General features: G+C 47.6%; 1 protein-coding gene across 1 annotated transcript; it reads right to left on the bottom strand.

The window, feature by feature from the left end:
* Positions 1-887: 887 nt before the first annotated feature.
* Selenbp1 (selenium binding protein 1) lies at positions 888-10,592 on the bottom strand. Its single transcript, XM_051199432.1, has 12 exons — positions 10,453-10,592; positions 7,762-7,818; positions 7,508-7,620; positions 7,109-7,294; positions 6,394-6,514; positions 4,868-5,050; positions 4,454-4,632; positions 2,784-2,862; positions 2,576-2,697; positions 1,699-1,791; positions 1,468-1,586; positions 888-1,255 (listed from the first exon to the last, which is right to left on the bottom strand). The coding sequence occupies exons 1-12, from the start codon at positions 10,454-10,456 to the stop codon at positions 1,093-1,095; spliced, it is 1,419 nt and encodes a 472-aa protein (XP_051055389.1). The 5' UTR covers positions 10,457-10,592; the 3' UTR covers positions 888-1,092.
* Positions 10,593-24,835: the final 14,243 nt, after the last annotated feature.

Here is a 24,835-nt window from a genome sequence, read left to right as displayed (position 1 = left end):
CTAGTTTATGCTGATATTCAACCAGGTGTTGGGAATTAAGGAGTTTCAATTCAAAACAACTCATGTGGGTATATTTCATCCTCAGAGCTGTCACTTTTCTGTAATGATTCTGTCAAACCAGGACAAAATGACAAGTTCATGATGAGGTTGAATTCAGGCAGCCTGTGGACAGTAAGGGTCTCTCACTGCAGAATGTGTTCCAGAGAAAGTGGTGGGTGGTAGAGGCAAAGGGGAAGTCAGAGTTCCTCCTGGGGTAGATTCCTCCTGGGAAATGTCTAAAGCTGTTAAAGGGAAAGAAAGCATGAGATTTTTAGTTTAGATGTGTGAGATTTTTAGTTCCATGAAAAAAATCATGTGGTAGGAGAAATACAAAACCGATCATAGGACTGACTGGAGAGATGCTTCTCACACATGAGAAGCAGTGTTCTGATCTCCAGAACCCACTAAAAATGGGGTAGGCATGGAGCCCAGCACATGGGAAATAGAGATAGAATCCCTGGAGTAAGCTAGCTAGTTATCCTCCCTGCAACAGCAAACTCCAGGCCCAGCAAGAGAAAGAGCCTATCATACACATTCATACACACACGCGCACACACACACACACACACACACACACACACACACACACACACACACACACACTACACCACACATACATATGCCCAAATAAGTCTAAAACATTGACTCAGGTTTCCTGTGGCAATCATCCCCCTAATCTTTAGGTTCTGATGGCCATAATGTTTGATATCATTGGTCTAATTTTGGAATTACTGGCATAGAGTAGTCACTACAACTTCCTGGAGTCTTCTTCAGGCCTTCTCTATGCAAGAAAGTGGCAGTGGCCAAGGACTCAGCCCCCTCCCTCTCCATGACAGTGATCATGAGGACACATTCAACATTTTATTTCTCTGTGCTTCCAAGAGCTCATTTAGGATAGGATAATGAACAACAAGCAACAGTAGTGAGATGCTATTCAATAGATCTCTCTAGTCTCAGCATGGCTTTGGAGAGTTGGGGCCAAGAGAGTAGAGTGAAGCCAGGCTCTTCAAAGGGAGGGCTCAGAACACAGAGGAGGGGGTTTGGGGCTAGCCTTCAGATCCAGATGTCAGAACTGCAGTCACCCCCTGGGTATCGAAGCTCATGAGCCAGTGCTGGACCAAGGGGCTCCATCCCAAAGTCCACCAGAAAGTTGGGGTTCAACTTGAGCCCTCCATTTACAGTGTCTACATCAATTTGCAGCATCGTGGAGCCTTCCCTGGAAGAGAAGAAAAGGGTGAGAGGTCATATGTGATCAGCCCCTACATCCCAAGATTTGGTGAGTATAAATGGGTTCCTGGGGATGGGACAGGGTCCAAATGAGTCATCTGTATGATGGGGTTCAGGTGGAGTTCCTGAGGAGTGACCAGGGGCCGAACAATCCTTCTGGAGAGGACTGTTGGAGAGGTGATGTTGGGCTCTGCTGCTCACCTGATGAGATCAGGGTAAAACTGCTTGTCCCAGGCACTGTACAGTGACGAGGTGACATACAGACGCTTCCCATCTAAGCTGAGCTGGATCATCTGAGGGCCTCCAGGGACTTGTTTTCCCTGGGGAAACAAGGGGTCAGACTCCAAGTGACTGGCACACCACCTGGATCCCAAGAGCATCCCCCCAATACTCATTGAGCATGGATCTGAGGGGCGAGTGAGATGTTCTCACCTTGACCACTAGGGGCTCCGGCTGACACTTTAACTCTTGGTCCTCCAGCACCTGCACAGGGCCTCCTTTAACAATGCTGCCCCCAAGGAAGATCTGGGTTCAGGGGTGCAGAGGACAAAAGGGTACAACAGTGAGAGATATGGTGACAATTTTGTTATCAACCTCACTGGGTTTTAGAATCAGGGAGGAGACACACCCCCTGCATGTCTGTGGGACATTTCAAAGAGCTTTAATTAGGAGGGAGGATCCACCCTGAACATGAGTGGCAACATCCCATGGCTTGGGTTTCCAGACTGAATAAAAGGGAAGACAAGCTGGGTATCGGCATTCAACTCTCTGCCTCCTGTGACTGCACGTGTCTTGTGACCAGCTGCCCCACACTGCACTCCTGTCACCACACCTTGTGACTGTGATGGACTCCACCCCTTCTCAAACCTGAGCTGGGATAAACCTTTCTTTCCCTCCTATGTTTTTGTGGGATATTGTGTCACCAGAGTAACTCATACAGGTGTGGACATTATAGAAGTCCTGTTTTCCTTCACTAGAATCTGTGTGTGTGTGTGTGTGTGTGTGTGTGTGTGTGTGTGTGTGTGTGTGTGTGATAGCATCTCAACATGGAACTCTGGCTGGCCTGAAACTCACTATGTAGACAGGCTGGCCTTGAACTCACATCCACCCCCTGACTCTCAGTGTTCCTTCATACCCGGCTAGCATCCCTTTCGTTTCTGTCTCATTCCCTGTGTTCAGTCCTGACTCTCCAGTCCTGAGCCAGTACCAGGCTCACATTTGTGCTTTTCCTGCTCCTCCCTAATCACCCCCTCCAGAAGCTTTCCAGCATCTCTGCCCTGCCCAGACTCTCCTTCTCTAATGCCTCTACCTGCCCAACAAGGCGGGGCTTCTGTGGGTTAGAGATGTCATACTGCCGAATGTCCCCATGCAGCCAGTTGCTGAAGTAGAGGAAGCGGTCATCCAGGGACAGCAGGATGTCAGTGATCAAGCCTAAGGAGTAGGTTGAGGGCTTTAAGCAGTCTTTCTTTCCAGGCCAGGAACCCACCTGCTGACTCCCACTGTCTCCCGACACTCACCTGGCATTTCAGGCAGCATCCAGCCCTTCACTTTCTTGGGGGGCACCTGAATCACCTTCTCCACTGACCAGGTGCCTCCCTGCATGGGGAGGGGAGGCAGAAAGTGTGCTGAGAACCAGGGGCAGGGAGGAGCAGACCCTAGGCCTTGTGTCTAGGGTGTCCTTTCCTGCAAGCCCTAAGGCAAGGGAGCATGACTGCTTTGCTGTGGCACTGCCACGCCAATACTTGTCAGAGTGGCTGACACAGGTGCTCACTGAGTAGGTGTTTTCTTTTGATTTTTTGAGACAGTCCCAAATAGTCCAACCTGACCTGGAGTTCATTTGCTGTCCCCCAGGCCTCCACTTTCCCAGTGCTGGGATCACAGGCGTGTACCACAGAACCACTTTAGGCTCTGAGTGAATATATCGATATGGCTGATTAGGGTTTCAAGCATCCCTACCAAAAGTCATTCTTGAAATTTCATTACCGTTGTGAGGAATTAAGAGGTGGGGCCTAAATTGGGTTTCTGAGACAGAGGTCTCACTATGTAGAAGAGGCTGGCCTTGAACCTGCTGCCACCTCCCAAATGCTGGGGTTACAGTGTGAGCCATTCTGACTAGTTAGGCGGGACCACTTGCTTTATTGTTCATTCATTTACTTATTTATTTTTAAGATTTATTTATTTATTATGTATACAGTGTTCTGTCTGCATGTAACCCTGCAGATCAGAAGAGAGCACCAGATTTCATTTCAGATGGTTGTGAGCCATCATGTGGTTGCTGGGAATCGAACTCAGGTCCTCTGGAAGAGCAGCCAGTGCTCTTAACCGCTGAGCCATCTCTCCAGCCCCCTTATTGTTTATTTTTAATTTAGTTTACTTTTATTTTGTTTTATATGCAAGAGTGTTTTGCCTACATGTATGTCTGTGCACCACATGCATTCCTGGTGCCTTCAGAGGCCAAACGAGAACTCATATCCCCTGGAACTGGAGTTACAGGCAGTTGAGAACCTCCATGTGGATGCTGGGAATTTAACCCAGGTCCTCTGGAAGAATGGCAAGTGCTCTTAACTGCTGAGCCATCCCTCCAGCCACTGTTTGTTTCATGAGACAGGGTTTCACTATGTGGCCTTGACTGGCATGGAACTTGCTACACAGTCCAGGCTGACCTCCACTTCATAGAGATGGCCTGCCTCTGCCTCCCAAGTTCTGGGATTAAATGCTTATGTCACCACCAGGGGTGGTGGGACCTTGAAGTGATTACATCAGAGCTCACAGAAGATGGACTCACCTAGAGTATTCATCTTTATCTTGAAGATGCGTCCATTCATGGCTCACCCTGTGATGTCTCTGGAGGCAGAGTTCCCAACCACAAGAAAGCCTTCACCAGACACCACTCCTACACCTAAATGGCCTAATGGCAGACCTATGAGCCAACCGAACCTCTATTCCTTGTAACTGTTCTACTAGTGAGGCTCAGTTGCTCAGTTACAGCAACAGAAAACAAACTTGGGCAAGGTGGAAATTTGCCTAGCATATCGAGGAAAGAGGTTGGCTGTGTAGAGCAACATTTTTTCCTGGGGAAGCCTTAGGCTGGTGAGACCAACAAGTGTGGACACTGAAGCCTGGGAGGATGTCCTCATGAGACCCTTGTAGGAGCAGTGTCTGTGTGTGGGGGGAATCTCAGAGTTACCTCATTCTTGTAGAAGCGCTGGATGCTGGAACTGAGGGCACAGCCTACAAAGCCCTGGGTGGCAGCTGGGTCGTGCAGGAAGCGGACCTCCAGGGGGATGAGCCCATCCTTCATTTGTAGGGTCTGGATAATCTCATGACTCTGCCAGTCCCACACATGTAAGTGGCTCCCATACAACCCTGAGATGGGAGGGGATAGGCACCAGAGGCTGGGCTCAGGTCAGGGTGGGAGGGCATGGGCAGAGGCAGGGCAGTGGCTAGGATGGAGAGCTAGGAATGAGCACAGAGGACTCTTGAGCAGGTCTGAGCACTCTGAGCAACTGGCATGTCTTAACCTGCAGATCTGGTGTGGGTTAGAGGGCTGAAAGCGAGGGATGTGGACCCAGACACCTGCCAGCCCAGAGGTGATCCTCACCGGCCTCCACGTGAGCAGGGTTGAAGCCATCTCTCAAGACATTGGGAGCTGCCCACTCAGTGCTGATCATGACATTGTGTCGTGGTTGGTACCAGAAGTCATAGCCCATAGGAGCAGCACCCCCGGGCTTCTCCCATGTTCCTTTCACCTCGAAGGTCTCCCCATCCAGAAGCACAAAACCTCCTGAGAAAGGGGGATGAAAGGAAGGAAGAGGCTCAGGTAGAGGCCATGAGCTATTACTGTCTTTCCCACCCAGCTGGCCGGATCCTTAGGCTCAGATGCCCAAACCCCCATTTCAGGGATAGCAGGGGTGAGGTAGGGGCCTCACTCTGCGCTCTCCCTCCTAGCAACTTTACCTTTGTGTTAGAGCTCTGGGGAAAATGTGCTCCCCCTAAACAGAGAGCTCTGGGACTCAGCCCCATAAACATCATTTGCCCAGGCTGCCACAACCACCATGGAATTCTCCCCAGAGTCCACGCTTTGTTGGGCAGCTACAGGTAGAGCTTCAGTCCTATAAGCCAGCTGTTCTTTGTGTACTCAATACTTTTTGTTTGTTTTTTGAGACAGAGTTTCTCTGTGTAACAGTCCTGGCTATCCTGGAACTCCATTGATAGACCTGGCTGGCCTTGAACTCACTGAGATCCGCCTGCCTCTGCCTCCCAAGTGTTGGGATTAAAGGCATGCACTACCACTGCCTGTATACTCAGTACTTTTTCTGTCTCCCTTTCTCTCTCTCCTCCCTCCCTCCCTCTTTCCATCTCTCCCTCCTGCCTTCTTTACACCTCTCTCCCATTTCCCCTTTCCCTCCTCTCTCTCTTGAGACAGGGTCTCTACATAAGCTCTGGCTGTCCTAGAACTCATTATGTAGACCTCTGCCTCCCAAGTGCTGTGATTCAAGGTGTCCATCACTGTGCTCAGCTAAATTTTTCTTAAAAACATAAACACACACACACACACACACACACACACACAGCCAAGTCAAGGGTGCTGATACTACATTGTGTACTTCCTAGGTTCACTTGTATATTTGTATCTTTATAGCCAACCGCTGACTATGCCTTCCAGGAAACTCAGCAGTTACAGGTCATCTTGTGTGTCTGTGTGTTGTGAGTGCAAGTGTGTGTATTTGTTCTTGTACTAGGTTTGAACCTGGGACTTCACTAATGGTAGGCAAGTACTCTATCACTAGGGTATATCTCTAGAGCATTTTATTTTTATTTTCAGACAAGGTCTTGCTAAGTTTTCCAAGCAGGCCTTGAACTTGTTATCTTTTTGCCACAGCCTAGAGTATCTGCAATTATAGGCTGCACCGCCAGGCCCAGCTGAGCTTTGTTACTGTAGGAATAGTTGAAACAACTGATGTCACTTGCTGACATTTTAGATATTGGGTAGGACTCAGCCAGCCAGTTCTCCCTGGTTCCTCTCTCTGTTGCTCCCCAGGCTTTGGACCTGCTTCCCACAGAGACAAATGTTCCCTGCACGTCTTATCTGCTGAGGCTTTGGGGGTCCTCAGTGCCATCAGGTACCTTTGCCATTACCCTGGGGATCACCCAAGGCGCTGATCATCACTTCTCCACTGGCCAGGCAGTGGCTGGTGTGCAGATTGCCCAGGTTGCACTTGGTGTGGAATTCACTGGGTTCAATGACCTGGAGAAGGTGAGGAATGGGGTCAGACTTTACAGAGCCAGGGGGGTCTCGCTGTGGACTCCCTCCTCCCATTCTTTTGATTTATCTGTGGACCTGTCTTCTTTTTTGCCTCTCTGAGAGAAGACACAGATTCAACCTGGTAACTCAGAGAGCAGCAGAGAAGCCACCTATAAGTCCTCAGTCAGACAGCATCAGCCTTCCCCTGTCTCTCATGAAGGCATTCCCAGCTCCTGGGCCCCTCCCATGCCGGTGTTGGCTCTGCACCCTCAGCAGCCAGATGTGAGCATCTGGTGCAGAGGGAGCATGTCCAATGGAGTGCTGAGAGGAAGGCCTGGAGCTCCTGCCTGGGGGAAAGCCATGAACTAGCTGGATAGGGAAAGATGGCTCTCCTGCTCCTCAAGAAGAAGGCAAGTCTTCTGACACCCAGCCCATGCTTCTGGATGATGCCAGCCCAGCAGGCCAAAGTAACTTCTGAAGTCTGCCGTCCCTCCCTGCTGCTGAGCCAGACCCTGTGTGAGAGCTGGAGGCAGCTGGTCTAGGGGCTGTTGGGTCAGCAGGTGTGAGGCTCTCCAGCCACAAGGACAGAGGACTTGCCTTGTGCAACTTCGGGGCTCGAGGGTCAGAGCCTATGTCCACCACATAGAGGCGGGAGGACATGAGGCTGGGTAGTATGAGCTTGTTGCGAGACTTGGTGCTGTCCCCAAAGCAGCTGCTGCAAGTGTTCCATCCCGTGTGATGCAGCTCATCCTTCAGGTAGGGCATGGGCAGCCTATGGATGACCTAGGGTGGAGAGGGGCAGGAAGTGCTGCTTTCCGGGCCATGCATCTATATTCATTTTTGGCTTGGCATCTCAGCTTAGGCAGGGTTTCAGCTCAGCACCCCCTGCAGTGAAGAGCTTCCCTTGCCATAGGAGGAGGACAAAGAAGGGTGGAGTTAGGGAACCAGGGCTGTGGTGGGAGTCTCAGGGGTGCCAGTGACCATACCTCACCTCACCTGGCTATAATGGGGAGACTTCGGGTCAACATCCACAGTGGCCAAATAATCTGGGGCCTCGATGCCTGTGTTTCGGTAAATACAGGGCAAGTAGAGAATCTCCTCTCGGGGTCCTGGGAAGTAGAGAGCAGGTTATGGTCTTGGGCTGGGCAGAGGGAGCCCAGGGTGCTGTATAGGGCTAAGGCTGGGCCTGAAGTCCTCCAACACTACCATGGGATCAGCAGAGGGATGCTGGCTCTCGGATGTGCAATTACCTTTCATGGCCTCAAGAGGGGTAGGGTAGCCCGGGCCACACTTTCCGCATTTTGTAGCTGTGGAAACAACGGGAGCATGTTAACTGGAGCCTGGATCAAGAATTCTCCTTCTCTACCGCCTGTGACACACCCCAGCAGGCAAGGGCAGACTCACTGTCTCTGGACCCTCCTTCAGTCCCATCACTTTGGCCTATCCTCCCTGATCCTCTAACTCTGATGGGTGTGGTAGAAGGGTGGAGCCATGTGGTCTGGAAGTGGACAGACTCTGGCAGAGCTTGGAGGAGATGGGGCAGAGGCTATGTGCTTAGTAGTTATGACACTGACTTCGATTCCACCCTCAGCCTACATGGCTAGTCGTAGGAACGTGGGCAAATTATCTCAGTTTCCACTTCATCTGTGAAAAGCAGATAATGAGAGTACGACAGTGGGCTGGGCATTGTAACCATATCTATGGGGCAAAAGCAGGAGGGGCACAAGTTCAAGACTAGCCTTGCTACATAGCAAAACCTGAGTTGGCGCACACTCCTTTAATCCCAGCATTTGGGAGGCAGAGGGAGAGGCAGGTGAATCTCTTGAAGTTAAAGGTTAGACTAGTCTACACAGTTTTAGGACAGCCAGGGCTACTTACAGAGACCCTATCTCAAAATAACAACAAACAAAACTGAGTTAGAGAAGCTGGAGAAATGACTGAACAGTTCAGTTCCCACCAGGCCACTCACAACCCCCTGAACATTCAGCACTAGGGAGATCAGATGCCTACGACCTCTTGGGCAACTTTACTTAACAGCACATACCCACACTCAGACATACACGATAATTAAAACCAAAATAAATCTTAAAGGAAAACAAAAAATCCAACAACAAACAACTGAGGGAGGCAGCTCAGTGGTTGAGCACTTGACTAACATCGGGAGGCCTTGGGTTCAATCCTCAATATGACAAAACAAAACAAAAAGACACACAAAATCCCCAAGGGGCATTTGTGAGACCTAAACCAGGTGGGCAGTCTTCCTGATGGCTGTCCTCGAGGAGGGGCTCTCAGGGAATGGGGCAGGCAGCAAAGGCCACCAAATTTACCCAGGGCAGGGGCTGGGGACTTCCTGCACGCACTGTTGTTGGGTCCTGAGCCAGGCTGCTGCTGGCCACACCCAGGATTATGCAACCAATCCAGATGAGGGGAGAAGTGTTTGTGTGTGGTCAAGACTGATAACCAGATGTGTGTCCCTGGGCCACTCTCTACTTTCCTACCCACCACGGCTGTAGGGAGAGGTCCCTTCTGACCCTATAGAGTGACAAGAAAAGTCACCGCACTCACACACAAGAGAGCCACCAGGATTCCTACTGGAGAGTGTGGCCCAGACCTTGGGATAGTTGAACAGGGAAGAGGCTGATGCAGATGGAAAGAAATCCTGGCATGGAGTCCACAAGGACTGGGCTCTACATAATGAGAACCAGACCAGACAAGGGCTACACATGAGACTTATCTCAAAATACCAAAACCAACCAACCAAACAAACAAACAAACAAGCAAAAAACCCAGGCAAACAAAAACCCCAACAAAACAACAACAAAATAAAAGCAAAAAAAAAAAAAAAAAAGATTCATTTGGGGGTTGGAGTGTTGGCTCATTAGTTAAGAGCAATTCTTGCAGAGGACCTGGGTAAGGCTCTTAACCACCCACAAGGCACTCACAACTGTCCACACCTGGTCTCCACAGGCACGAGACAAGCATGTGATATATATATATATATATATATATATATATATATATATATATATGCAAACTCTCATAAAATAAAAACATCTTTAAAAAGAGGAAAGAAGTGGAGGAGGCTTGTCCTGCTATCCCAGGTTTTGATTCAGGCTGCTATGTTGCCTGAACCAACGTCTTCCTTTATAGGGCACCCTCCAGTATTAAGCATCTCAAGCAAGGTCTCTGGCATTCTGAGTTTGGGGAACCCAGGGAAAGTTCAAATGGATTTCTATGCCAGGCTGACCACTGAACTTTCTACTAACCCAGGGGAGAGCCAGCTGCATGAGGAGCAGGATCTCAACATTCCTTCCCAAACTGGACCTCTCAGCCTGATACCAGGAGCTCACAGGCAAAAGGGTGAGAGCTAGGGGACTTGGGAGGGCGCTGAAACAGGTCCCCAGTAGCTAGTGTTGCCATCCCTGACTTCCCCAACTGACTGGTGATATGGGCTGTGAAGGCTGCTCTGTGCCTCCAAAACAAGAGGCTGACCCTTGTCTGTTTGCTCAGGTGACAGCTGGAGATACAGGGGCTGTTCCCCAGAATCCCCACTCCTATTGGATTTTCTCAGTTCAGGAAGACATTCCCCTGCCCCTGCCCCTGCCCCTACCTGTCTTCTATCCCTGCCCCGTCCCTGTCTGCTGCCCCTTCCCCTATCCCATGCCCCCTACCTCTGTCTCCAGTCCTTGTCCCAGACTAGGCTGGGTAGGATTCCCAGACTACCATTTCTGGCAGTCCCTCTCTGTTCCTTGCTCAGAACTTAAGCTAGGCTGGGAAATATCGTGCATGAATGCATGAGTTTGAGCTGCATACGCACATGCCTGCAGGGTCTGGACCAGAGTGCAGTTCTCTCTTCACTGCCCTCTCTAGTTTTGAGTGTTTCCCTGGACCTCTAAACTAGGGGTGAACTATCCACGGTTTTAGAAAACCCCTTTCCTTACCCATGCTGCTTGCTGACACTCTGGTCCTTCAGGACTTGCCAGGAATGGGCAGAGGCTCCGCAGAGACCAGTGCTGAGGTTGGAGGCAGACTGCACAGAGAAGGGGCAAAGGGAGGGAATTTATTATGCAACCAATTGGGGGAGAGGTGGGGCAAGGGGAGGGACCTGGCTGCCATCCAAGGTAAACTATACAGGGCCGCTGGCCAGAGTGCCATCAAGTGACCTGGCTGTTCAAGTTATACTGTGTGTGTGTACACATGCCATACGTGTGTGTGTGCCTGTGTCTGGATGTGTACATGTTGTGTGTGTCCATGTGAGAGAAGGGGAGGAGTGTTTCTATGTATACAGTCACATGGCTCTGTCCCTGGACATTTTGGGGTGCCCCGGCTGTGAACCTGTTTGTTCCTACTTCTACATCCAAGACCAGCTTTGTCTTAAGATTGTCCTGTTCTTCCAGACATCCATGCTCCAAAAGGCACATTCCTGCTCACCCAGACCCCTTCCCATGTCTTTCTGCAGCAGCTGCCCAACAGAGCCCAGGCGGGAGGGTGAGCCTAGGTTCCACTTTTCCCAGAACCGCTCATGAGCCTTGAGCTTTGAAGTGGGAGAAAGCCTAATGGTTGTTATTAGTGCCAATTACCCCCATAAACCTCAGGATGTGAAGTAGACTTCCTCTCCCTAGTCTCAGAGTCTGGTGCCTCTGGGGGCTGGATGCAGGGCCAGAAAGGAGACCAACAGATGCTACTGTCCCCAGCTGGCCTGACAGAAAAATGCTCAGGGGCACTGCCTGTCTTGGGGTGGGTCCTCTAGCTTGAAGAGCAAGTCTGCTCAGGTTAAGCCTGGGTTGTAACATGCAAGGGGCAAATCACCACTGGTTGTGTTACTCCTGGAGCTGCCCTCCATCTTGGAAAGTTGGTGTTTGAAGGGCTATGGCAGAGAGGACTGTGGAGCCCCCTTAAAGAGTTCTCCGCCATGGAGCCAGGGATTCCTCTCTGCAGCATGAGCTGCTTGCCCGGGAAACCTCTGTCCACACACTTTCTGCAGAGGCCACTTTGGTCTTCTTAGATGAAGTCTGTGAGGTGAGAGGGTTATTGGATAGGGAGAAGGGTAACATCTGGACTCAAGATCACCAGTAGAAATAGCTATAGGGACCCTGACAAGGGGAGACGGGCTCTGCTGGGAGGGCTCATGAGCGGTTCTGGGAAAAGAATTAGCTAGAATCCAACTGAAAGGCCTGAGAGGAATTTCTCTGGACTAACTGACCGTGTATAAGTATGGGAAGTAAATCCACTGCATCGGAGGAAAGAAAGGTAGAAGGGAGGAAGCAGGGTGGGAGTTGGGGTTGGGAGCAAAATAGGGTTTAGTGCACTGGTATATGGTCATTGTCCTTCAGATTCCTATCAGAACGTTCATGTCTCCATCAAGAAAGTTCCTCTGGCTAGCTCTGGCGGTGGACAGCTGTAATCCCAACAAGGAGTCAGAGGCTAGCCTGGTCTACATAGTAAGTGCCAGGCTAGACCGTCTGTGGTTTCAAGGCTAAGCTTCTAAATCTGGATTTTCCAAAAGTTAATTTTAAAAGATTTAAGTGGGGAATCAGTATTTAAGAGCAATTGCTGCTCTTGCATAGGTCATAGGTTCAGTTCCCAGTACCCAACAATGGATGTGTCTCACCTGTAACCCAAATCCCAAGAACTCTAATGCTGTCTTCTGGCCTCTACAGGCACATGGTGCACACCCATACACTCAGGTACACACACACACACACACACACACACACACACACACACACACACACACTAAAATTTGAAAAGTGACTTAAGGGGGTGGGGAAGATCAACAAAATTGTCACTCGACACCTTTGGCCCTCTGTCCTGTTCTCCACCATTCACCAGGCAGACAGCAAAGTTGGCCTAGTGTGAGTAGCTACCCGGGACCTTCTTCCTAGTTTCTGCCATCTCTCTGCCCTCCACACAGCCTGCCTCCTGACAATCCAGCCTCCTTCTCCTGAGGTCTTTTTTACTTCCTCTTTACTCTCTAGGCTTGAGCCAAGGCCAGAAAGTAAACAGGGTTCCCCACTGCTGGTGGCAGGAGCTAAAGATTTGCTGACTGCTCCTCAGGTGCTGAAGGGCTCCCTCCCCAATCAGACTCATCCTTCTCTAGCCTGAAGCCAACCAGACTGCTTGAGTATGTCCTAGTCATCATTAGTGGTAGGGTTAGGGACCACCCAAACCTGCAAGACAGAGGAACCGGTCCTGGTCCTTTCAAGTCAATAATTCCAAAAGAGGCACTTAGGTATTTTGTTTGTTCTGAGTTTGTTGTGACAACCAGTTCTTTCAAGGCCATGCACTCTGACCCCTCTGACCTTGGCAGTGTCTAGCACTGCTAACTTCTGCCTTCTGAGGAGCTGTTTTTAGAGGGAAGTTGTCCCAGTCCAGGCAAGGGAGAGGCAGTCCAGGGAGAGAAGCCAGCTGCTAACAGAATTACCCCTGGGCCTGGGCATCTGGAGTTGGGATGGCAGCGGCAGGGGCAGCAGCTCCTACTAACTGTGCTTCTCTATTCTTTGACCCTGGGCTCTGAGAACAGGAAGTGGAAACCCTGACTTGGGGTCACCTGCAGGAGGTCAGGCTGCTCTTGGTGCACCCCTTTTTTTACCCACCTTCAGCCAGAATCCCTGGCCCATTAAAAAGGTTTCAAGGCCTCTGATGGGTGAGATGGGAACATGAGGAAAACCAAAAACAAATTAAGCCCAGTGAAGAAAAGGGAGGGAGATGATGACCCTGATCTCCAAAAGTAATTTAAAATGTCAACAGAGATTGTGCCTGGTGGTGCAGACCTGCAGTCTGGCAACACAGGAAGCGAGATCTGAGGATCGTGAGTTCAAGGGCTAAAGAGTATGATGTCTGATTTTGGTTGTCAACTTGACTACTTCTGGAATTAACTAAAATCCAAAGATGAGGGACACACCTGTGAGTGACTTTTTCTAAATTTGAAGCAGGCAGGTCCATTTCTAATCTGGATCTTTGAGTGGGAAGGCCTGCCTTTAACTTAGATCTTTTGAGGTGGGAGGCCCTCCACTCATCTGGGCCAAGTCTCTGCTGAAAATCCATATAAGGACATGGAAGAAGAAGCTTTGGTTCTTGGCCTGTTTGCTCTTTCTGGATAAAATAGACAAGCTAGAGTGCAAGCCTTCATCACTGGCTTCTTCCTGAACACAAGGCACAAGGTGACAAGCCGGCTCAAGAGTCTGCCACCTTGACTTCCCTGCCATATTTCTTTATCTTTCTTAAAGATTTATTTTATTATATGACCCTCTCTCTCTCTTTCTCTCTCTCTCTCTGTGTGTGTGTGTGTGTTGGTTTGAAAGAAAATGACCCCCAAAGGGAGTGGCATTATTAGGAGGTGTGGCTTTATTGAAGTAGGTGTGGCCTTGTTGGAGGAAGTGTGTCACTGTGGGAGTGAGCTTTGAGGTCTCCTTTGCTCAAGCTACACTCAGTGAGACAGTCCACTTCCTGTTGCCTGTGAGTCAAGATAAAATACTCTCAACTCCTCTCCAGCAACGTGGTTGCCTTCATCTTCATGCCAGCATGTCTGTCTGCACACCACCATGTCACACCATGATGATAGTGGACTTGACCTCTGAAAATATAAGCCATCCCAAATTAAATGTTTTTTCCTTTATAAGAATTGCTGTGGTTGCCGAGCGTTGGTGGTGCACGCATTTAACTCCAGCACTCAGAGGCAGAGACAGAGGCAGGTGGATCTCTCTGAGTTCGAGGCCAGCCTGGTCTATAGAGCGAGTTCCAGGACAGGCTCCAAAGCTATACAGAGAAATCCTGTCTTGAAAGAAAATAAAACCAAAACCAAACAAAAAGGAAGGAAGGAAGGAAGGAAGGAAGGAAGGTCTCTTCACAGCAATAGAAACCCTAACTAAGACAATATATGTCGGAGTATCATGGGCATGCCTATTACCCAAGGAAGAGGACATTGGATCCCCTAGAACTGGAGTTATAGATGGTTGTGAGCCACCATGTGGTGCTGGAAATGGAACTCAGGTCCTCTGCAAAAACAGCAAGTGCTTTCAACTGCTGTGTCATCTCTGTGGCACCAGTGTCCCACCCCACCCCTGCTTTTTTTTTTTTTTTTTTTTTTTTTTTTTTTGCTGTTTGTTTGTTTGTTCTTTTGTTTTCTTGAGACAGGATTCCTCTGTGTAGTTCTGATTGTCGTGGAACTTACATTGTAGACCATGTTTGCCTCAGATTCAGAGATCTACCTGTCTCTGCCTCCCAAGTGCAGGAATTTAAGGCATGCATCATTACCACCTGGTTCTCTCCCTTTTTAAAAATTAACTAATTAATTAATTTCTGACACAGGGTTTCCCTGTATAGCTCTGGCTGTCTCAGCACTCACTATGTAGACTAGGCTGGTCTTGAACTCAGAGATCTATTTGCCTCTGCTGCCAAGTACTGGTATTAAAGGCAAGTTCCATCACCACCCAGCTTGAATTATTTATTTGTTTATTTAAAAATTAATTAATGTATTTGATATACATTGGTGTTTGCCTGCAAGTATGTCTGTATGAGGGAATCAGATCTCCTAGAAGAGGAGTTACAGACAGCTGTGAGCCGCCATGTGGGTGCTGACTTTTGAACCCGGGTCCTCTGGGAGAGCTGCCTTAACTCTAGGAGTCTTCTCTCCAACCCCAGATTTATTTATTTCTATTTTATGTGCATTGATGTTTTGCCTGCATGTATGTCTGCAGTACATGTATGATCTCCTAGTACTGGAATTAGAGAGTTGTGACCTTCCAGGCGGGTGCTGGGAATTAAATCCAGTTCTCTAGAAGAGCAGCCATTACTCTTAACCACTGAGTCATCTTTCCAGACCAACCCTTCCATTCTTAAGCTGCTTTTGTCAGAGTATTTGTTACAACAGAAAAATAAGTGAGGCACCTTGCAAAAGTGAGGATCTGAGTTTACTCCCCACCACTGGAATAAAAAGGCAACATCATGATGGGCAGTAGTGGCACAGGTCTTTAATCCTAGCACTCCAGAGGCAGAGGCAGGCAGATCTCTGTAAGTTCCAGGACAGACTCCAGTGCTATGCAGAGAAAACCTGTCTTGAAAAATGAATAAATAAAAAGCCAAGGTCAACTTCTGGCCACATGTACGCTGCACCTGCATACAAAGGTGCACACATATGATCATACATACACACGGACACTCATCATCTATAGCATACATACACATGAACAGTCATCACATACACAGCAGGATTCAGGCAGAAGAAGGAGTAATTGGCTTGCATCAGCCCATTTGGTCTTTGCTATAACATGTAGGTAAGACCATCTTCATGTTGTCTGAGTGGAAGCTAAGGCCGTTGACAGGGTCAAGGCCACTGGTAGCAGAGCAGGATGTCTAGCAGCTTCTCTGACTGCAGGACACAGTTCTTGCAGCCCCGCATGCTTTCTGTGTTTCCTTTGCTTTATTTGGTTTTGGGGGAAAGGAAGAGTGGGGAGTGGGAGACCCTGAAAAGACACTAAAACTATGGGGGTTTGTTTCTTGGAAGTCCCAGGACAGACAGGTGGACTCTCTGAGGGACAGAGCTGGAGAAGCAGTTGTGTGCAGGACTGAGAAAGGAGACCTCCCGAGCGGAGCTGTGAGGCCTGGAAGGGTTTACAGCCCCGGTCTTAACTGCTGTCACCTGGGATGCTGATGGAGTAGCATATTGCTACTTAATATGCTTTGTGTTAAAACAAAACAAAACCCTGGAGGTCCCTTTGTAAATAAAAGCGTTAAGGGGAAAGTATAAAGAAAGGCAGGATAAGGGTGTCTGTGCTGGCTAGTTTTGTGACAATGTGACACAAGACAGAGTCATTGGAAAGGACTTGCCTCCATAAAACCGGGCTGTAGGAAGCCTGTAGGGCATTTTCTTAATTAGTGATTGATGGGGGGGGGGCAGGCCCAGCTCATTCTGGGTGGTGCTACCCTGGGCAGGTAGTCCTGGTGGTATAAGAAAGCAGATTGAACAAGCCTTAAGAAGCAAGCAAGTAATCCGGAAAGTGGTGGCACACACATCTTTAATCTCTGCATTTGGGAGGCAGAGGCAGGCTGATCTCTGAGTTCAAGGCCATCCTGGTCTACAGAGCAAGTTCCGCGACATCCTCCAAAGTTATACAGAAAAACCCTGTCTTGAAAAACAAAATCTTCTATGGCCAATACATCAACTATCAACTCTTGCCTCCAGGTTCCTGTCCTGTTTGAGTTCCTATCTTGGCTTCCCTTGATGGACTGTAATTCAGGACAGTGAGCCAAATAAACCTTTTCCTCCCCAACTTGCTTTTGGTCATGGTGTTTCACTGCAGCAATAATAACTATATCTAAGACAGTGTCAGAATATCATATTCTGTAATGCCTGACATGTAAAATGTGTGGAGGTATACACACAACTGTGTGCAAAATGTCTGGATCTCGAAGATGTAGCCGTTGAGACTTGAGGCAGGCCTGGCTGGACAGGTTGAGATTTCCTACAGCTTAACAGTTTGGGGCTCTTTATTGCTCATTTTTCCTCCTATTGGCAGACCAAGTACACACCCTCAGAGGATGGGAGCATTGGCTACTAAACTTGTTCTCCGATATGGCTGACACCAGGCCAGACCTGGCTTCAAACAGTTAGCTCAGGCATAAAATTCAGTAGAAGACATTTTTTTTTTTCTTTTTCTTTTTTTTTTTTGGCTTTACATTGAACTTGTTTTACCAATTCACTCAGTGATCACATTCACCTTGGTTCTTTTTCTGAACAACAGTGAGTTCATCCCCTGGAACTCAGAATAACACTAAGGGGAAAACTTTGAAGATGACTCTCTCAGCCAGGCTCATGTGAAGGGCAGGATTCGAGAAGCACCACAGAACCTTCTTCCGTCTCTAAACACTCAGAAATAGCATCCCATCTGGTTACTGGTGGTGCTTAAAACTCACCATCTCCAGCTTCTTTCTTTGCACTTAGGGTGCTCTCTGGGGTAGTAACTCATCAGATTCCTACTAGTTCACGGCAGCTTGGGTTTTTCAAAAGTGGGCATCAAAGTGGGCAGCACTGAGCAGGGGCTGTGGCCTAACCATTAAGGATGTGTTTTTAAAAGTGATTGTTGGAACCCCTGGCAATGGGCAAAGAGATACCTTGGTGGTGGTGGTAGTCTTTTTTTGTTTGTTTTGGGCTTTTGATTTTTTTTTTTTTTTTAAGACGGGGTTTCTCTGTATGGCTTTGGAGTCTGTCCTGGAACTTGTACAGTAGACTAGGCTGGCCTTGAACTTACAGAGATCCTCCTGCTTCTGCCTCCCTAGCGCTGGGATTAAAGGAGTGCACCATCAGCGTCCAGCTGGTGGTGGTGCTCTCATATCAGCCAGGGCAGAGCAGGTAGCAGTCCTGTGTTCATCCTAGCCTGATGCCTGGCTTGGTGGCCAAAGCTGTTTCATGCCTAGGGCACATAAACAAACAAACAAACAAACAAAAAAGTGATTATTGGGCTGGGGAGATGGTCAGCTGGTGAAACCCTTGCTATACAAGTGTGAGAACCTGGGTTTGAATCCCCCCCAGAGCACACGTGAAGCAGGAGCTGTGGTATGTATCTGCAATCCCAATGCTACCGTGGAAGGGTGGGAGTTGGACAGGGGGAAACAAAAGACCCTGTCAGAGGAGGTGGGAGGTAAGGTTGTCCCAAGATTGTCCTCCTGCTTCCAAAGATGTCAGTGACACATGAACACCCAAGTTCACACACATGAGTGTGCATGCTCTCTCCTCCTCCCTCTCTCTCTCTCTCACACACACACACATTAAATAGAAGCAATTATTGGTTGGAAGTGTAGTCCTGCAGTCTAGTTCCTCATGTCTGGAGCTCTGAGTTCAATCCCTAGCACAGCACAAAGAGTGGGTGAAAAAACAATTGTTTTATTATTGACCATTTTATCTCTATCCATAAATAAGAAACTTTCATAAATAAGTTTATTTCCCATGTGTCAGTCATAATTTAACACATAATAAAAACTGTCACAAAGCTGCTACCCTGCTTATATATATTCAGACAACCATATGAAGATAAGTCAAGATCTAGGCATGGTGTCTCAGGCCTGTCTAATCCAGGAACTGGAGAAGATCAGGAATTCTGGGTTATCCAATGTACATAGGGATTTGTTGTTTTGTTTTGTTTTTTGAGACAAGGTTACTTGGTAGCTCTGGCAATTCTGGAACTCACTCTGTAGACCAGACTGGCCTTGAACTCAAGAGATCTGCCTGCCTCTGCCTCCTGAGTACTGGGATCAAAGGTGTGCGCCACCACTACCCAGCTCAAAATAGCTATATTAAAATACACTTTTGATTAGTCTTTGTTGTTTGTTTTGTTTGAGGAATTTTGTGTGTTTGTTGTTTTTAAGATGGGGTCTCATGGAGCCTGAGATATATATATGTATATATATGTACATATATATATTGGGAAAATGTGTACTGTCTCTTTAATTATAGTCCTTCTTTCCTTTCTTTTTCCTTTCTTTTTGTTGAATGATCTGTAGCCCAAGATGATCTCAGAGTACCTATGTAGCTGAAGATGACCTTAAACTTCTGATCCTCCTGCCTCCACTTCCTGAGTGCTAGTATTGCAATTACGCATGATTTACTCATTGCTGGATGAAAACCAGGGCTCCCTGCATACTAGGCAAGCATTTTACCAGCTGAGCTACACCCAGCACTGCAGATCTCACCTCAGTGGAGTAAACCGTTGAGAAGCGTCTGATGTGCACTGACAACGGTGATAATTATCCCAAATGTCTTAGGCAGTGCCAGAAAACAAATGGAAACCATGTGAAGTGGGGTTAGTACCGTAACTCCGCCTTCGATATTGCGCAATCTTTCTCTTGCTTTTTCTTACCCTTCAGTATCTTGGGAAGTCAGTTACCCATTTAATCCTACCAAGCAGTAGACTTTGATTTCAGAACCTCTTATAAGATGGTTAACAATTATCTGGTCGTGGTGGAGAGTGAATGAAACCCAAGCACATGGGAGACAGAGGCAGAGATGTAGTTCAAAACCGTTCTCAGGTGTACAATAAGTTTGAGGATAGTCTGAGCTAGAGAAAACCTCATCTAAAAACATAAGCGTTGAGTCTATTTATGATTTACTAATTTTGATCTCAGACAAGCTTTATTAAATCATAGATAGTATATCACCACAGGTCTGGTGGCACAGGCCTATAATAACCTCAGTTATTTGGGAGGCTCAAGCAAAGGATTGTAAGTTCAAAGCAAGCCTGGGCTACAGGATGAGTTCAAGGCTAGCCTGGGAAACTTGGTGAAACCATGTCTTGAAATAAAAGTGAGGTTGGGCGGTGGTGGTGCACGCCTTTGATCCCAGCACTTGGGAGGCAGAGAGGCAGAGAGGCAGGTGGATCTCTATGAGTTTGAGACCAGCCTGGTCTACAGAGTGAGTTCCAGGGCAGCATCCAAAGCAATACAGAGAAACCCTGTCTCAAGGGGAAAAAAATGAGGGCTATAGCTCAGTGGCATATACAAGGCTCTAGCTTCACCATAACCACCAGAAAGAAGAAGAGGATGAGGAGAAAGAAAGGAAGGAGGGAGGGAGGGAAGGAAGAAGAGAATGTCTACTCAAGTGAAGGCACTCTCCCCGCAAGACGGAGTTCAATTTCAGAAACATACTCAAAAGTGGCAGACAAAGACCACACAGTGCCCTCAGATTTTCATGTCTGTCCACACACATCTGCGTCCAAATAGAGAGATAAGGCCAACACCGAGAATTCTAACGCTGATCATCTATTCACAGAGGTCAGAACAGTACCAGGAAGGAAAAGCCAAGTTGTTCACAACTTGTTTTTCTTGCAAATCTATAGCACAGAGTAAAAATAAGATTATTGTACGTGTTCTTAATGCAACGTCTTTCCCCATTTTTCTTTTCATGTATTTTATTATTAAGATTTATTTTATTATTTGTTTTATGCATATGTGTATGTGCAGGAGCTTGAGTAGGCCAGAAGAGGGTGTCAGATCCCCTGGACCTGGAGTTACAGGTTGTGAGCTGCCCCTGATGCTGTGTGGATGCTGGGATCTGAGTTCCAGCCCTCATGATGCAGCATGTACTATAACCACTGAGTCACTTTTCCTGTCCTGAATTTATTTCTTGTTGAGACAGAGTATTGTGTAACCCAGGCTGGCCTCAAACTCCATATGTAGCTTAGGCTAGTCTTGAACTACTGATTTTCTTGCCTCTACTTCTCCCAAATGCTGGGATTACAGGCATATACCATTGCATCCAACTTCCAGCTAGAGCTTTATGTATCCATTTATTTGATCCAGGTCCTGGAACTTGCTGTGTAGACTAAGCTAGGCTCTAACTTACCAACGTCCACCTGCCTCAGCCTCTTGAGTGCGGGTGTTAAAGGCATGTACTACTGTGCCCAGCTTTAAAAAAATAAGATAAAATAAAAACAAGCACTAAACATTATTTCTTGTGTAAATATTTTAGATTATGTCTTTTCAAGAAAAAACTCTTGCTGGGGTTATAGCTCAGTTGGAAGAGTGTCTGAATGCAATTCCCAGTAACACAAAACCCCTGGTGTAGTGGATACTTACCTGAATCCCAGTACAGGAGTTCAAAGAGAAGGCTCAGGAGTTCAAGTTTATCCTCTGCTTCCCAGTGAAGTTTGAGACCAGCCTTAGCTACATGAGACCCTATGGATGAGTCCAAGGACAGCCTTGGCTACATAGTGAGAACCGGTCTCAAAAATGTGGAGCCAAAGGGCTGGAGAGGTGGCTCAGTGGTTAAGAGCACTGGCTGCTCTTTCAGAGGTCCTGAGTTCAATTCCCAGCAAGCACATGGTGGCTCACAATCATCTGTAATGAGATCTGGTACCTTCTTCTGGCCTGCAGGCTTTTGTGCAGGCAAAACACTATACAAAACAAACAAACAAATCTTTTAAAAAAATACAATTACAAAAACAAAACAATACAAAAACCAACCCCCCCAAAAAAAAAATTCTTTTAAAATTGCATCTGGGATTTTCAGCTTTCCAAGTCCCCCAACTATTTTACAGAGGGTCTTTTTCTCTGTCTACCTGTTGCATGTGTTTCCTCAAGTCCAATAAATGCCTTCTTTAACTGTTAAAAATAAATAAGTAAAATCTCCTCTAAACTAATAAGTTTTCCCTACTGTGTGATATTTCCTTCACTGTATCACTTGATAAGTCTCCTAAGACCCTGCTTTGCTGTTTAATTAGGGCAGGTGTGACTAACCCTGAAGTCAGGTCTACTGCTGCACTGCTAGTGGAGGGATGTGTGTGTGTGTGTGTGTGTGTGTGTGTGTGTGTGTGTGTGTGTGTGTGTGAAGACACTCAGCTATGCAGTCCAGGAGAGGAAGGGGTGCTTCAGACCTCAGGGGTGCAGGGCGCCAGCCTACCCATTGCCCCCTCCCTCTGACTCTCCTCTGGTGCCAAGCCTGGCTCCAGAAGAGTTGAGACAAAAGCCATAAAACAGCTTTTATGCAACAGTCTCTGGGTTCACAGAGGCGCACTTGGCTAGCACCCTGGCAGTCAAGAGTGCTGGGAAGTGAAGAAATCTGTCTCAGTTAATGTTAAGTTGAGCCGTCAAACTCCCCAATAAAGCTTCCATCTTGAACATGTTTCAAAACTTGAAATATCCAAAGGAAAATAAAAGCTCTTCTCTTTGGGGCAGGGAAAGACCATTAGTCCCTGAGTCACTGTTTTTGTCTGAGGACCCCAGGGCTCCCTTTCTTACCTTAGCACTACCTGGGAAGAGGGCAGGGATCCCTCTCCCAGTGTCCGGGAAGGTAGGACTCGACATTGGAATCAGAAGGAACCTGAGACTCATGCCTTGTTACTTAGCCTGGGTCTGTCCCATCTGTTTTGTTACACCAAGGTGGAGCTACAAATCCCCAGCAGGCTCTCCTGGGGTCCCATCTGCATTGCAGCAATGCTGAAGGCATTCTCTGAGGATGGCAGAGTGAGACATGATAGCCCCATACCTCCTGTCCAACTGACCAAAGGCTGCCCAGAAACCAAACTTGGTAGGGCCTTTTAATTTAATTTTTATCCTTTGAGAATTTTCTACATGAATACAGTGCAATATGACTACATCCACACCCACATTTCCGTCCACTCCACCGCTATACCATCCAATATATTTAGCCTTCAACTTGATGTGATCGTTTTCTCTTCTTCCTCCTCTTCCTTTCTCTTCTTCTAGATAACCCACCGAGTCCAGGTACTGCATATGTGCAGGGGTGTGGGTCATCCACTGGAGCATGGGAACCCTACCAGTGGCCACATCCTCAAAAACACATTAAATGGGGCTTCAGAAGACTGAGAACAGCTGTTCTCAATAGAGTCACCAACAAACCTGCTTGGAAAACAACGGACAAAGAAGACAGCTGTGTGGCTGCTGAGGCGGGGGCTGGAGTGATTTAACACTGAGCCAAGGAAGGCCAGAGATCAGCAAGAGCTGCCCAGGCTACAAAGCCGCAAAGAGGGGCTCCTCCCCTGCAGGCATCTTGATGGGAAGCCTGTCTTGTCTCCACAGCTGGAAGACAGGAACACAGTTCTGTTGGAAAGAAAGAAGGGAGGGAGGAAAAGAGGGGGAAGAGTACTAGGGCATGACAATGGAAGGCAAATGGCTGACAAGCACTAATCATAAATGAAACATGGTTACAGTGTCACTGAGCATGTATGCCAAAAATAAAAAGTTATCTGGGTAGGTGGTTCGCCCCTGTGACCCCAGTACTCAGGAGGCAGAAACAGCAGAATTCAGTGTTTGAGGCCAGCCTGAGCTACATAGGGAGACCTGTCTCAATGGTTTATAAATAACAACAGCAATAATAAAAAGCCAATGGGCAAAGGCACTTTCTGCCAAGTCTGGTGACCTGAGTTCCATCCCTGGGTCCCACAGGGTAGAAGGAGGGAACACCCTCTGAGAAGTTGTCCTCTAATCGACAAATAGGTGCTATGGCACCCTTCACTAAATAAGTAAATAGATTTTTATAGTTGGTAATATGCAGGGTTGGGAGTGGGTGGGGATAGGCATTTCCATTTTTTTGTGGGGAATATAAAATGGTGGGGTGGTTTTAGAATGCACACATCTAGCAAATTTCAAATGGGAGTCTGTTTCTTAGATCTCTATGGAAACTGGCAAGCTTGCACAGGGTGACCCTGCAGAGTGCATAACCATGAAAAAGCTAGAGCAGCCGACGCAGAACAGCAATATTGCCCGTTATTGTGGTGCCTTGGTAAACGTGCAGTTTCAAGCCATCACAAAGCAGTTTGTGTGCCGACGTTACATGGAGGGATGCTGCAGGGTGCCCACTTTGGCAGCACACACACTAAAATTAGAGCAATACCAGGAGTAGCATGGTCCCTGTGTAAGGAAGACACACAAATTTGACTATTCTTCTGTGATAGAAAAAGAAAAAGACACGCAGCCGGTGTAGAGAAGGAAAGAACTATAGTTCAATTAAAACCACACACAGCCAGCCAGTGGTGGCACACACCTGGCACTCGGGAGGCAGAGGCAGGAGAATTTCTTGAGTTTGAGGCCAGGCTGCTCTATAGAGTGAGTTCCAGGGTAGCCAGGACCACACAGTGAAACCCTGTCTAGAAAAACAGAAAAACAACAGCAACGAAACAACTAGATATAAAAGCTTTTATATAAGAATGACTAATTAAATAGCATATGTATTTATGTACTTTTAGGTGATTAGGAAATCATTTGTACAGATAAACCTTTTTTATGTAAGTATAACTAACAATAGTCACCTTTGTTTTGAGTGTCTGTGTTGAGGTGTATTTCATGTAGCACACACAGGCTGGCCTCAAACTTACGGTGTAGCGAGAATAACCCTGAACCTATTCTGCTGCTATCCCCTGCTGAGTGCAGGAGCTGCCAGGTTTATATGTGCAGGGGATTGAACCCAGGACCTGGTGCATGCCAAGCCAGCACTCTACCAACTGAGCCACCCCCAGTCACACTTTGGTTTTTGAGACAGAATCTCTCCTAGGTAATCATGGATGGTCTGGAACTTGAGGCAATTCCCCTGCCTCCATCTCTCCAGTGCTGGTATTACAGTACCATGCCACCACATCTGCTACCAGTGGTTAATTTTTGTTTGTTTTTTGTTTTTGTTTTGTTTTGTTTTGTTTTTTCTAGACAGGGTTTCTCTGTGGTTTTGGAGCCTGTTCTGGAACTCGCTCTGTAGACCAGGCTGGCCTCAAATTCATAGAGATCTGCCTGCCTCTGCCTCCCAAGTGCTGGGATCATGAAAACTTGGGTTTTAGAAATGTTTACATTTCATATTGTTTATCAATTTAACACTTTTAAAAT

This window comes from Phodopus roborovskii, unplaced genomic scaffold (genome assembly GCF_943737965.1).
Source record: "Phodopus roborovskii unplaced genomic scaffold, PHOROB, whole genome shotgun sequence".
Classification (NCBI taxonomy): Eukaryota; Metazoa; Chordata; class Mammalia; order Rodentia; family Cricetidae; genus Phodopus; species Phodopus roborovskii.
Note: the sequence above shows the minus strand (reverse complement) of the source record. Positions and strands in the feature narration are given on the sequence as shown.

Coding starts and splice junctions, on each gene's coding strand:
- Selenbp1 (XM_051199432.1), bottom strand. Junction 7,295..7,507: donor AGTCTCCCCATTATAGCCAG/GTGAGGTGAGGT, acceptor TCTCCACCCTAG/GTCATCCATAGGCTGCCCAT. Junction 2,698..2,783: donor GATGCTGCCTGAAATGCCAG/GTGAGTGTCGGG, acceptor CCTACTCCTTAG/GCTTGATCACTGACATCCTG.